The following is a 14471-nucleotide window of genomic DNA, read 5'->3' on the forward strand; positions in this document are numbered from 1 at the left end:
AATTTGCAGTTCAAATTGGTCTAAACTTGAAATGGTTTGGTTTGGTTTCTTGAATTTTAGAAACCAAATCAAACTATAAATCATAAACTGAAACATATATACATATATTAACATATATAATATATATTATATCAATATTATAATAAATGACAAAATAAATTCTGAAAGCACTCTCTCATTCTAACTAAACTAGCATACCAATTACAATAATTCAATGATTTTATGGTATTTAAAAGATAACATTGTTATGTATGCAAGTATATATATGTTATTTGAGTTTTCTAACTTGGTTAAAAACTTAAAATCAATAAAACGGTTTGACTTTACCGATTTGGTCTGAAATTATTCTCAACCGCACCAAACCGAACCGTTGCGAGTCCGTGAGCCATGAAAATAAACCACACGTGAGGCCGTAACAACCACAAAACGGTGAACATAAGCCACACGTGATCCCATGACAATAATACCCTCGTAGATCCACTAAATTACCATTCTCAAAGACTTAAACAAGTTTATGGAATGGTATTTTAGTCAAATAACAAAATTACGTGGTAACGCCAAGTAAGCAGGTACACGTGCGAAGTGGCGATGGGATTGGGAACAATACAAAACTGAGAAAATCGATACGGTGAAGAGAGAGAGAGAGAGATAAAGCGTAGATTTTGACTTGCGACGATCTGAACTGTGATTGAACTCCGGGCCACGGTATAAATGGTGGGGATGTTCCACACTTCACTTCCATGTGAGCTCTTCCTTTTTCTTCTGTCTCCTACCTGTATCTCTCTCTCTCTCTCTCTTTCATTTCCTTCTCTGCGAGAGTCAAAAGAGTGGAGACCAGAGCTTGAAACGAAATTCTATAGATGACCTTACGTTTCCTCTCGACCCAAGTAAGCAGCAAGCGAGATCGAAGCTCTATTCCACTCTCTGCAACTCCAATGGCGGATCTTCGTTCACAAAAAAAGTTCGTTTTTACTGCTCGCTTTTCCTTTTTAACTCGTTGTTGACTGCCATAAACAGTGGCAGCTGCAAATCATTACTTATACCCCTGTGTCGGAATAAAGTTAGGGTTTCTGAAGTGGGTTTTGTGCTTGTATGCCTTCTTGTTAGAGTTGATTTGATGATGGGAAGAGGAAATATCAATATCTAGGGTTTCTGATTCAGGAGGCGAGCTGGTATTGGTAGATTCGGATGATAGGTTCGGGGGAGTTATTGGAAGGTTTTCGATTTTGGATGATCGGGAGGGACTGGATGAGGGAGTGGGGAGTGGAATGTGCTGAGAAATGAGGTTTGTGGTGTATGAGAAATGGGGTGTGTACTTGGTAGAGAGGTTTCGTCTCCCCCGGCTTCTGAGGTAAAGGAGAAGGGGAGGGGGAAGGAGAAGGAAAGGAATCTCTCTGTCTCGTCGGGGAGGAAGTCACAGGCGGTGGTGACTAAGAACGAGAGTGCTGAGGTTCAGAATGTGGGAGACCAGAAAGAGGAGAAGCAGGATGGGGGTCAACGCCCAAGAGGTGAGAGGAGAAGATGCAGGCCGAATCCGAGGCTGAGTAACCCACCCAATCATGTGCAGGGAGAGCAGATCGCTGCTGGATGGCCATCTTGGCTCTCCGCCGTTGCCGGTGAGGCGATCAAGGGATGGACTCCTAGGCGGGCAGACACTTTTGAAAAGCTGGACAAGGTATGTTCTTTGCTTCCTGCACTCAGTAAGTTTCTTTATTCGGTTGTGTCTATGAATGCAAGCTCTGATTCCCCTTTTCTTAGATTGGTCAAGGAACTTATAGCAATGTATACAAGGCTAGAGATACTTTGACGGGGAAAATTGTTGCTCTGAAGAAAGTCCGGTTTGATAACTTGGAGCCAGAAAGTGTAAAATTCATGGCAAGAGAGATTCTCATCTTGCGTCGGTTGGATCATCCCAATGTTGTAAAGTTGCAGGGTTTGGTAACTTCAAGGATGTCATGTAGCTTGTACCTTGTATTTGAATACATGGAGCATGATTTGGCCGGACTCGCTGCAAGCCCTGACATTAAATTTACAGAACCCCAGGTTAAAGCCCACCCTTCTGCTTTATTATTTGTTGGCGGTTAATAACGATATTTTTTTGGGAAGTACCTTTTTTTTTTCCCTTGGCTCTTGCTTATTCTGTGTACCTGGATACGGCAGGTGAAATGCTATATGCATCAACTATTGTCAGGACTTGAGCACTGTCACAACCGAGGTGTATTGCACCGTGACATAAAGGGGTCTAATCTCCTTCTAGATAATGGAGGAGTACTCAAGATCGCTGATTTTGGGTTAGCTTCCTTCTTCGATCCCAACCACAAGCAGCCCATGACCAGTCGCGTGGTCACTCTATGGTATCGGCCCCCAGAGCTTCTTCTAGGAGCTACTGACTATGGCGTAGGCGTGGACATCTGGAGTGCAGGCTGCATTCTAGCTGAGTTATTGGCCGGGAAGCCTATCTTGCCTGGGCGCACAGAGGTGACAAAAATACTGTTCTTATTCTGTTAACTTTTATTATTGAGAACTGTCTAAGCATGTTTTATGTTCCTATGCCCAAAATTTCTTCACATGCTCCTCTTTCCAATCAAATAGGGAAAAGGTTGCAGATTTCATGTTTGGGCCTTTTTTATTTCATGCTATTGGATTCTGTTCTTTGCTGCATCTTATCTATTCTGTTGCCACCATTTTTGCCTATTTGTGAATGTATCAATTGACACAGTATCTGTGGAGTTTTGACAGCAGAATTATAATATGGCAGCTGTGTAGTTTTGAATCTTTTGATGGCAAAATTAAATGGTATAGATGAAAAGTTTGCTTTTAAGCAAGATGCAAGCTTGAGCTAGTTTTAACAATCTAATTCTAGGAATATGCCTTTAATACTGAGAATATTATATATAACATTCCAGGAATATTATATTTTTTCTCCTAATTCGAATTAAAACTCTTCTTGAACATGATATAAAAGAAAATTTGGCTTTCCAGACCATTTTAACAGAGAGATATATGCCTTTAATACTGAGAATACTATATACTTTCTTCCTGATGTAAACCGATGGATAGGGCATGCACGGTCCAACTCCGAAAGCATTAGGAAATGGTAATCACCGAGAGAAACAGGGGAAGAAGGGAGAGAACTGGCCGGGCTCTCAGAGGAGCTGCCTACATACCTATTGGTGAGGGATTATGTCATTGTAGTTCGTTGGTGATGGAATTCCAGCAAGGAATAGCAGAGAGCAATATGGTGATGATTGTAGAGGGAGCAAAGCTGGAGCTAGGCGGAAAAGGCCGTGATTTGAATGGAATCAGAGAGAATGGGAGAAGAAGGGAAAAAGAGAGTGAATCTGAATTGTTTTGGTGTGCCTAGGTTATGGGAAGTTCTTCCACCGATTTTGTCTTTTGTGACTAGTCTAGAATCTTTTGTTGCTTCAAGTTAATCTGAATTGTTTTAAGTATTTTTTCTTGTTCAGCAACAAGAATAAAGTTTTAAGTATGAAAGCTTGTTTGATCTAAAATGGTCTAGTTTGACCCAAGTTTGCTTCGGGTCAGCTGGGTTTATGCACTTATATAAATCTATTGTCTCACACCTGATTTGAATGAAAGTGCTTGTTGAATATGAGAGTAAGGTGCAAGTTTACAGAATTTTGGGTGTAATGTGACGTTTTCTTGTGTCAAGTGGAAAATGTTCCTTTTGTTGCTTTCTATGCAAGTTATGGAATATTGAGAGCTTTTTTTCTTCTTTTCTAATAAGGTAAGTATACTTCTATTCATGAATGCCAAAATTATAGAAAGTATAGAGCCCATGTACATTAAGGCTGTGTACAATAGGATTTACAATCAGAATCTGTATCTTATGTATGATAACCTATAAGCAAGTTTTAGAAATCACAAAAAATAGGTGTATGTGATTCCTTTGGATTCTTTGTGAATTGATAGCTACAATAATGAGAGAGACTTGCAAGGTAGAAGATGAAAGGGTGGAGGAAGAAGCTTTACGTGGCACAAAAGGATCGGTGATTTCAAATTTTGCAAACACTTGCACTAAAATGGATAAGAAAACTCTGGAAAACATACAGGTGGGGGTAGGTGGGATGTCAAAAACATGGAGAACAAGGCATCAATAATGGAGGGTAGTAGATCTGTGGGGGTTGGATCTTGGCTAAAATTATGTGGCAGGATCTGAGAGGCCAGTTGAGACCAGGGTTGAAGATGGGTGGCTCGACATGGTCCGTTTGCAACAGGGCTGGCAACCCTGAGGGCAGAACTGGGTTTGACCTGGTTTTTACCCTAGGAGAGACCTTTCAGGATGAGATTACTCTTACTCTAGTTAATGTTTGTCTTGCCCGTAATTCTCCTCAACTACCACCTTGATGCCTTAAATGACCTCTTGAGGGGTATTTATAATTGCTCTAGTGTTTCCTCCCCATTTGTCCTTTTGTACACAGTGGAGGGGAGGGTTGGTAAATGTTCTCATTACACCTACCCCCTACCTAGGGTCCTTTTGCATAGATAGTCCTTTTCCAAGTTATCTCCCTTAATCTTTTACGCCACCTTGGTTTATCCATTAATGGGCTTCGTCCTGGTGTAGTCATAACGGGTTATAAATGCCTATCACCAACTCCGTGCTAGTCATTAAATGCGGATCAATGTGGCATGACTGCAAGTTTCCTCGTTTTGCCAAACCTTACCTGGTTCATCACGCATCGGGGTTTCATGCACGAATGGACTTGTAAGTAGACAATGGTCCGCTCCTTGGCCTCTTTGCCCGGTTCGTGTGCTGAGTGGGACTGCTCGCATTCCATTAATGTGTTGTCATTCAGTTAGACCCGAGCTTCTCTCATTGTCCCATCGTTTGTCACGTGTTATGCTGCTTGCCCTTGGATGGCTAGTCTCGATTTAGTTACAACATTAGCCCCCTAACAGCCAGACCACCTCAAGGACCCAGGGTGGTGTGGTTGTCACTTCGCCTTCGCTTTAGGTCTCCACAACTGGATAGGGTTCTATTATCCAAGAACTCGGATACATAACCTCATTCGAACCTTTACGCTATGTCTTTGTAGGAGCAAATGGTTCGTACTTGCACTTGAGTTAACTGTTTCAAGGGTGGTTTGCCTTTCTGAATTGACAATCTCAAGGGTGGTTAGCCCATGCCCGAATTGACCATATGCAGGTGGTTATCTCGTGCCCAAATTGACCATCCATGGGTGGTTAGCCCGAATTGGTGTTAGACGAACAATTGTGTCTTTCCCAGGCACCCTTCGTAGGCATCGATTGTATTAATGGTGCCCCTTGCCTTCCCGCACTTCATTCGTTATAAATGGGGGGTTAAGGCGAACTGGGGTAAGTGCCATTAGACAAATGTCGTTGCTTCTTTCTTCACGATGTTAAGTCTCATGTTGCTCGTGTTCTTCTTCGTGGCCTCAAGTTCTTTGAGCCGTCGCCGGTTGCGTCAAGACTAACCACCCGCAAGTGGTCAATTTAGGCATGGGCTAACCACCCACAAATAGTCAATTCGGGCATGGGCTAACCACCCTTGAGATGGTCAACTCAGGCACAAGCTAACCACTCTTGAAATGGTTAGCTTAGGTGCGGGTATGGACTAATCGCTCCTAGGAAGGGTTTGAATGAGGTCACATATCCAAGCTCTTGGAGATAGGACCCTATCCAAGTGCTATTGGAGATCTAATGAAGTGAAGGCGAAGTGACTAAATTGAGACTAGCCATTCAAGGGCAGGCAACGTAACACATGGTAGATGATGGGACAACGAGAGAGGCTCGAGTCTGACTAACTGGCAACACATTAATGGCATGCGAGTAGTCCCACTCGACACACGAATCGGGTGAAGAGGCCAAGGAGCAAACTGTTGCCTGCTTGCAAGTCCATTCGTGCAGGATACCTCAATGTGTGATGAACCGGGTAAGGTTTGGTAGGATGGGGTGACTTGCGATCATGCCATGTTGATCCGCATTTAATGATTGGCGTGGAGTTGGTAGTGTGCATTTATGACCCGATATGACTACACCAAGACAAGGCCCATTAATGGCTAAACCGAAGTGGCGTGAAAGATTAAGGGAGATAATTTGGGAAAGGACTATGTATGCGAAGGGACCCTAGGTAAGGGGTAGGTGTAATGAGAACACTTAATTGAGCCTTTTAGCTTGTGAAGGGACTTATACAGTGAGTTTAGGCAGTGTTGATTTGCAAACAAACCTCAATATCATGGATGAAGTTATTTTCAATATAGAAATCTTGTTTGTAGGAGAAGAAAAGACTAATGCCATACAAGCTTCTGAAGCCGAGGTAGGGTAGAGGGTTAAATGGATTTGATTGAAACAGATCAAGGTGAGTTTGCTTAGAATTGGTTTAGTTGGTTCTAATAAAGTTGGGACGGTCGGTGTGATCCTAATAGGTGTTGGTGAGTATGAAGTCTTTTGCTTGAAAGGGTTTAGATTAATGGGAGGTTGCAACTCTGTTGTAACTAACGTTTGCTTGGAGGGAATTGCAGGGGTTCAAAGGACCTAAGTATGTTGTTATGTTGAGTGAATGTTATGGTAAGTAGGGCTGAAATGGGAGAAATTGCTGGATGATTTGTATCAAAAGAAAAAAGATGAGGTTTGAACAAGGAAAGATGAGGTCATTCTTCTTCTTCTTGTTCTTTTACCTAATTAATTCATTCATTTTGCTTTTGTTCATTTCTACATTGATTCATTGATTATCATTCTTGCATTCATGCATGCATTTGGTAAGGGGCCTGCTGAACGAAGGCCCCCCTGGTAAGCTCAAGCTCTAACAAGAGATCCTCTGAACAGCTGGATTATTGATTCAGCTATCTCTTGCTTCCAAAGATGGAAGGGAAGGCCTACCACTCGAACCAGTACTCCATCTTGAACATAGAAGTCTTTTGAGTTGGATGATGGGTTCCATTTTTCAATTGTAACTGCCCCAAAATCACGTTGAAAACTAATTGCTGATTACTCCAAGCTGTGTTCAACCAAGTCTAAGACAGCTTTACAACTTTCAAAGGGAGTTAAAATGAACAATCCTCTTAACTTCAGGTGTCGTATCAATAGCTTTTGTAATCCTCGTCCAATCAACATTCTAACTATCACCTGGACAACGTATTTGTTCTCCTGTTCTTCCTTTCTCATATGAACTATCAGCCTACCCTGTCCATCGCTTTTTACCATGGCCACGAACTATTGGTTTGCATACTCATCTTTCTCTTCTTTTCTGATACTCTCTTCTTTCTCTCTTAGAACTACAGCGGCCTGATCCCTTGCCAGAGGGTATGTAGGCAGCCCCTCCGGGGGCCTGGCCACTTTCTCTTCCTCCTCTTCTCTTCTTTCACCTTTTCCAGTTCAACTGCCTAGTCAATCCCTCAGACTTAGGAGTACACACCATCATCTGTCCACTGCCTGACCGCCTTACACCTCTTATTTCAACTACTTAAACCCCAAAACCTATTAAATCTGAATAGAAAGTTAGAAACAACTAAACACAAGAACCACCTAGAACCTAATCCAACCTCATTCAAAAAGACCTCTCTTGTGTTCTTATTTCTTCTTTTATTGCTTTCTTTCTTTCCTTCCTTTGTTTGTTCGTTCATTCTTCTTGTTATTTATTGATTCATTCATTTTTACATTGATTCTATCATGAATTCCTTCATTCAATCATATGCATTTATCCATTCCTTCGTGCATTTATGCATTTGCATTGAAGCATTGATTGATGATGCGTTCACTATTCATGCATTCTTTCTCACATTAATGCATGCATATGAATACATGTGTGAAAGCATGAATGATTATGAATGAATTAATTATGCACCTGTTAGATTTTAAATGTTGAAGGGTATATTATAGATGCTAACCATAGTTGTCAAGGCGACGCCTAGGCGACAAGGTGCCCTTTGAGGCTCACCTCGCCTAATCGCCTAACAGTTTTCTACTTCCTACTATAAAATACTTTTTTATTCATTCTTTTTTGAGGTTATAATTATAAAATAAATATTATTAAACTAAAATAATCATTTTGTGTGTTTATATACTAATTTCTTTTTATTATTTTCTTATTTATTAGGGTTTAATCAACACAAACATTGCTAAATGCTGTATTGAACCCTCAAAGACTTGAAAACCTGAATCAATAAATAAGTAAGGAAGAACTAAAAATTTTATCTAATTAGCACATTTTCCTCTTCCATATATTCTTCTTCTTCTTCTTCTTCTTCTTCTTCTACCAATACTTTTTATTTTCTTCTTTTCCTATAACAAAAATAAGGGTTCAGCCCCTATATTTTTTGAATTTTATTTTTCTTCTTCCTTTTCTTCTCATGAATATGTTGATTTTCTATACTTTAATATGAAATTTATACTTATGAAAATCATGAATAATTATTAAAGAAATATGGCTATGGTACCTAGGGAACTGCCCTAGGATCTATGTTTTTAACATAAAAAATCCATCACCTAGGCGACTAGGCGCCCCCCAGTCGCCTACCCTCGCCTTGGTGCCTTGAAAACTATGATGCTAACAAACAGTAAGTGCTTACATGCTCTGCGAGAAATATTCAATCCTTTGCACTGGGTTGGATTCAAACCTGAATCAACATGCTGAAGTTGTTCCTGTAGGTCCTTATGTGGTTGATCTTATTTGTATATCTCTTGTAAAAGAAGAAATTATGAAGGCTGCTAAAGTTTTCTTCGCCATTAACCATATTGTCTTCTGCTATTCAGGTGGAACAACTGCATAAAATCTTCAAGTTATGTGGCTCCCCTTCCGAGGATTATTGGAAAAAAGCAAAGTTGCCTCATGCAACCATTTTTAAGCCCCAACAAACATACAAACGGTGTATAGCAGAGACATTTAAAGACTTCCCACCATCATCATTACCACTTATTGAAACTCTTCTTGCAATTGACCCAGCTGAACGCAAGACTGCCACAGATGCATTGAGGAGCGAAGTAAGTTCTCTTCTTCCAATTATCATCCAATGTTATCAATGGGGTAAAGCGATGACTAGTTGGTGCCTAGGTGTTGGCTAGTCAATAGAAAAGATATTGTTCTAAATTTAAGATGATGCAATCTCATATATAAGTTGATATATGAGATAAGGAATCACAGCCTTGGGTTTCCACAAAAGATACAATCTTGACCATGAATGTTCCCTTTATTTGTGGGGACTCCATATCAACACACTAAAATTAGAAGAAAACTTGAAAGAACTTGTAGCTGCCTTATATTATTTTATGATTTTTTCTAGTTTATATTACTATCATTTAATTATATTCCATCACAAATATTTAAAGTAACAACATGATTATAACAAAATGCACATATATTCTACATTATTTCAAATAATTAGAGATACAGACAAACAAATAAAGCTTTAAAATGTCTTTGTGGTTGACTATTCGACCTAGTTGATGCTTAGTCATCCTAGGTGACCATATCATAGGTATTGACTGACTAGTTAGTCATACAGTTGGTCTGGCCCTCAATTAACTATTGACTAGTTGATACTTTGATAAAACTACTATCAACCTATAATATTCACATTCTTTTTAAGTATTGTCTTTACAACATGGTTAACTAATAATTTTTTATAAGTATTGTTAGAACTAATCATTAGAAAATTAAACATGGTTGTTAAAACTGCCTATAAACTGGACTGTTCACTGAGTGTCTCCTGAGTTCATTGTGTTTTTGTTTTATGTTATACCGGGGAGAAATAGACAACACAAATTTTTTATGTTTCAAGTTTCTAATATTGCATCCATGTTCATTTTCATGCCTCTGACCAGAAATCATGTTTTCTTTTGTTATCCAATTGTATTATAGATGTATGCATGTGCCTGTAATCTGTTTACCATGTCCCTAGTATTATATGCAATCCTATCTGAAGGATAGAACTTCAGTCATGTTAGCATCTCTTGATTATAGACTTGGGGGCCATTTTTGGCTTTTATGTTAAATCTTAGGCTAATGTGAGAACATTTGTCTAAGACTGGCCACTTAGTGCAAGGAAATGCCAAAAGTTAAGTCCTTATCAGGTCTACCCCTCCCAATACCACATATGGGGTCCTTTGTTTATTGAGGACTTGCTGAACTAACAAAGTTGCATTATGAAATCCGGTGTCCTTACTTCAGATGTTTTGGAAAGATTGCTGAAGTCCATGCCAGGGAATATGAGCCATGATGGAAGTTCTAGAAGCTACCAAGCCCGTTTATTTTTTATGCCAATTTTCATCTTTGGCTGTTAAGTTCTCATAGGTTGTGGTTTTGAGCTGATGTCAATTGCATCTTATCCTATTTTGCATGCCAGCTTTGTTCTAGAGTTGCAGTCTTATGACCCTTATATGAAAAACGAATTCAATAGTATTTCAGATTATTCAATTCTAGCAGAATTACTATCCTTGTTACATGGATTGAGGTTAACAAAATCGTTGGGATATAAGAATTTGATAATTGTAGGAAACACTCAGGTTATAATTCGATGGATGGAGGGACATGAATCAGGAATCTGGACATTGCCTACATACATGCAATAAAGGAGGCAGGATTATGGAGTGGAGCTAGATATTCTATATGTATTCTAACCTCTTCTTTTAATTTAATAAAATCTTGTTTGATCTGTTACTGATCAATAAGGCATAAAAGGCTATCATGGTTCCTCTTAACTAGAGAACCCTCCTCTAAGGTTTCTGATTTTAGTACATTACACCCATCTCTCCTGTCAAGCTAATGCTTCTAATGCGGTAAAGGTGATTATGGTAATTTCGTAACATCCTACATTAAGCAATTAATATTTACTCAAAAATTATTTTCTGCCATCAAGCAATTAATATCCTACATTACAGCACATTATATTTTCTTACTGGTGGAATGAAAGGAAAAACAACTAGATTCCATTAAATAGTTTCAATTCTGTTGGAATCTCCAGAAATTCCATTGTTAAATTATTACCTTTCACTATCAAAATGCAAGTATACAAATCAGATAAAAAACAGTGTTTTGTTCATCAGTAAAATTCATTTGTTTTAGAACACACACAAAAACTATGAGTTTCATGAAAACCCTAAAAAGAATTACAGGAGAATAGTGCAGGAGCACAGAAATCATCTATTTTGGGCTATGCTGTAATTTTGCTGTTCCTTTTGGGAGAGTTAAGAGAGTTTACCCCTCCCTGCTTCTGTATCTGTTTCATATCTTTTTTCATCAACGAAATGGTTCTGTTGTTGACCAACAAAAAAGGACAACAAAACAACACAATGGGGTTAAAGGGAAGGACATGGAGGAACAGAAACAGAGGCAGAAGAGAATTCATTTTTTCACACCTTCTAACAGCTACCCTGGGAGAGAAATTGTGTGCCCTTGATCCTTATTGTAACTTTCATGGTGTGTGTGTGTGTGTGTGTATGAACCATTAAGCAGGTTTTAGAGCAGCATTGACATTTCTATGGAAGCAGGGATCAGTCTTGAAGTTCTGACCGATCTCATGAATTAGGCACTTAAGGTACCTTTACTAAGTGCCAATTTGCCCTATATGAACCTGTGTGGCTTATTAGCTCCCCTTGTTTTCTGAACTGCCTTCTGCACCAACTGCTTATACAGTCAGTTTTATTACATCTCTTTTAAATGAAGCAGATGGAAAGATAGTTTGGATTCATTGATTAACCTGACTGTAGTTTTCTGATAGGATTGAATGCATTTTTTATCAGAAAAAGCACAACTTGGTTAAAATTAACCTGACTGTAAAACAGGTTTGGTACCTCTGCCTTAGTGTATGCGTGGCTTTAAGTTCTATCCATATGGTTCAGATAAAGAAACTAACTTGTGCATCTTTTTGTTGACATTCTTGTCTTAATGTTTTTCCCCACATGATTCTTAGATTAGTTAGAATTCAAATATTTTGTTTTTCTATGGGGGATCATCTTTATTAAAACCTTGGGTTTTATTTTGCAGTTCTTCACAACCAAGCCTTATGCCTGTGAACCTTCAAGCCTCCCGCAATATCCTCCAAGCAAGGAGATGGATGCTAAGCTACGGGATGAAGAAGCTAGAAGGTGTGTGGATGATTCTAGATTTAAATAAAAACATGTGGTATCCGCTCATGATTATGAGTCTATATTTAGTGGGTCAAATGTATTTTTCAGAAAGCATGTAGAACCATTGTGAGTGCATCACAACCATTGTTGTCAAAACTCCTAATCTAAGGTGGTAATAACTCTTAGGATGCCTGTGTGATGTGTGATGAGACCCAAACTTTGGTTGAAGCTACTCCCCATAGTATAGAATCTATACATTGCAGTGAAGCAGAAGAAAAATGTAGTTTGGTTGTAATCATGGCAAGAAGCGTTGTGATAAGAGGTGCACAGTGCTAGAATGATATTATAGAGAATGGCCTAGCTACCTCATTTTTGCTTTGGTGGTTTTCTACTCCGCTAAAAACAAGTTTATTTATCATGCACTACTTTCTCTATGCTTTTGTTAGTTTCCTCAATGCTGTCTTCTACTGCTCTATCTTGGTTTTCTGAAGGGGTATTTGAATGGTTATAGTTATAAACATAGTTTTGCATTCCTGCTCTTCATTGCATACAACCTGACTCAAAGGTGATGATGATGATTTTGTAGGCTGAGAGCTGCTAGCAAAGCCAATGGTGATGGTGTGAAGAAAACCCGTGCTCGTGATCGAGCTGTCAGGGCATTTCCTGCTCCAGAGGCCAATGCTGAGCTTCAAACCAATCTTGATGTATGTCATATAAGCATAAGCTGCTTCTTTCAACACTGTTTTCATCATATTAAAGATTTCAAGTTAAATAGTGCTCTATCTGTTTAACTTAAAATTGCTATCAATTTTATTTTACAACCAGAGGAGGCGTCTAATTACACATGCAAATGCAAAGAGCAAGAGCGAGAAGTTTCCTCCACCACACCAGGATGGAGCCCTTGGCTTTCCCTTGGGTGATTATGATGGTCCTACTTTTGATCCCCCCGATGTCCCATTCAGTTCCACAGCATTCACACATTCAAAAGGGCCGGTCCAGACATGGTCAGGTCCATTGGTGGAGCCAGCTGCTGTAGGTGCTCCAAGACGGAAGAAGCAGGGTGGTGGTGGTGGTGCTCGTATCAGCAAGGGTAAGGAAGGGATTGCATAAATTTCCAGTCTTTGCACATTTATTCGATATAAAGTATTCTCAAGTGCCGCTCCTGAGAGTGAGGATGAATGCTTATTACATATGTTAAGACACCAAAGTGTCTTCGGCAGATGATGCAGAGTGATGTCCTTCTATATTTTTTCTTCCTTTCTTTTCCATTCTTTTTTCCCTTTCTTAATTTTTATTTTTATTGGGTGGTGGTGGTTCGGGGGGGGGGGGGTTCAATGATGGGTCAGGGGTAAAGCTTTCATTAATATGTATATCTTGATTAAATGACAACTTTGTTTTGAAAACTGTACTGGATCAAGTGGCTAGGTTAGTGAAAATCTGTAATAAACAAGTCATGGGTTCCAGTCATGTTCTGTTCAGATGATGTTGTAATCTTGTTAGGGACTCCAATCGTAAATTCGTAATTGAATTACTATTTTTGGTGTTGATAACCTTTTGTAGTTCTGGTGCAATGAGAATCCATTGGTTGTGCGTGCGCCTTCTGAAATGGCAATATAGTGAATATCTCGATGAGTTCGGATCGTCTGTCCCAACCAATGAAATTATGCCACGACACCTATTTGTTTGAAACTCAAATTTAACGGAGTTCAGACTTAAAAGCATTAAATTTTATTAACCGCTCAATTTTAATGAATTCCTCCTTTATTCTTCCATTCCACCGCCACTACCACAACCAATCGCCGCCCCTATACAGCACCGAACCGCTTCCCCCACACAACCGGAACTGGCGCTGCTTCTCTTCTCTTCTCATTCCCTCTGTTACTCGCAGTTCTTCCAGACAACTGTCGGTGCCGCAGAGATGCCTATACAGCACCCTCTTTTTCTTATTCCCTCTCTATTCTCTTCTTCAGTTCTTCACGAATATCCACCGCCGTCAGAGATGCCTCTGCAACCCAAGTCTTCTGCACTACTGCTTATGTCTTCTGCACTACTGCTTCCAAGTCTTCAACTCTTGTAAACTGGACTAACTACGTTGGTATCCTGTGTTAGAGCACTTGATTAATAACCCATCTGAATTTTGGGAGTTTTTATAATTGGCATCTCAACTCTTGTAAGCTTCAGTTCAGCCATTAATTTTGAGAGAATTAGGCCCTTTCAATGGAAAAAATATTAATATATATATCCATTAATTTTTATAGGAGAAAGAACCATATAAATAAGCTTTGAACTATCCTCAAGGCTCAAGTACAAGGAAATTCATCTAAAACTAGTACAATACGGTGTGCATAGAAGACATTTGATTACCAAGACAAGACACCGGAACAACAATGACAATGGCGAAAAGCAAACACGGTTTCCTTTATTTA

General features: G+C 39.4%; 1 protein-coding gene across 1 annotated transcript; it reads left to right on the plus strand.

Annotated features, from left to right (window-relative positions):
* The first annotated feature begins 679 nt into the window (after nt 1–679).
* Nucleotides 680–13595, plus strand: LOC104587605 (putative serine/threonine-protein kinase At1g54610). The gene is made up of 7 exons (XM_010245284.3): nt 680–1675; nt 1759–2043; nt 2161–2478; nt 8734–8961; nt 11963–12063; nt 12632–12749; nt 12871–13595. The coding sequence occupies exons 1-7, from the start codon at nt 1304–1306 to the stop codon at nt 13153–13155; spliced, it is 1707 nt and encodes a 568-aa protein (XP_010243586.1). The 5' UTR covers nt 680–1303; the 3' UTR covers nt 13156–13595.
* Nucleotides 13596–14471: the final 876 nt, after the last annotated feature.

This window comes from Nelumbo nucifera, chromosome 3, assembly GCF_055504915.1.
Source record: "Nelumbo nucifera cultivar China Antique chromosome 3, China Antique-T2T, whole genome shotgun sequence".
NCBI classification, from domain to species: domain Eukaryota; kingdom Viridiplantae; phylum Streptophyta; class Magnoliopsida; order Proteales; family Nelumbonaceae; genus Nelumbo; species Nelumbo nucifera.

Bases quoted from the DNA above. Each gene is read 5' to 3' on its own strand.
- LOC104587605 (XM_010245284.3), top strand. From the start codon at position 1,304: ATGGGGTGTGTACTTGGTAGAGAGGTTTCGTCTCCCCCGGCTTCTGAG. The intron at 2,479-8,733 runs GTGACAAAAATA...TCTGCTATTCAG, and splicing joins TCTTGCCTGGGCGCACAGAG to GTGGAACAACTGCATAAAAT. The intron at 8,962-11,962 runs GTAAGTTCTCTT...TTTATTTTGCAG, and splicing joins CAGATGCATTGAGGAGCGAA to TTCTTCACAACCAAGCCTTA.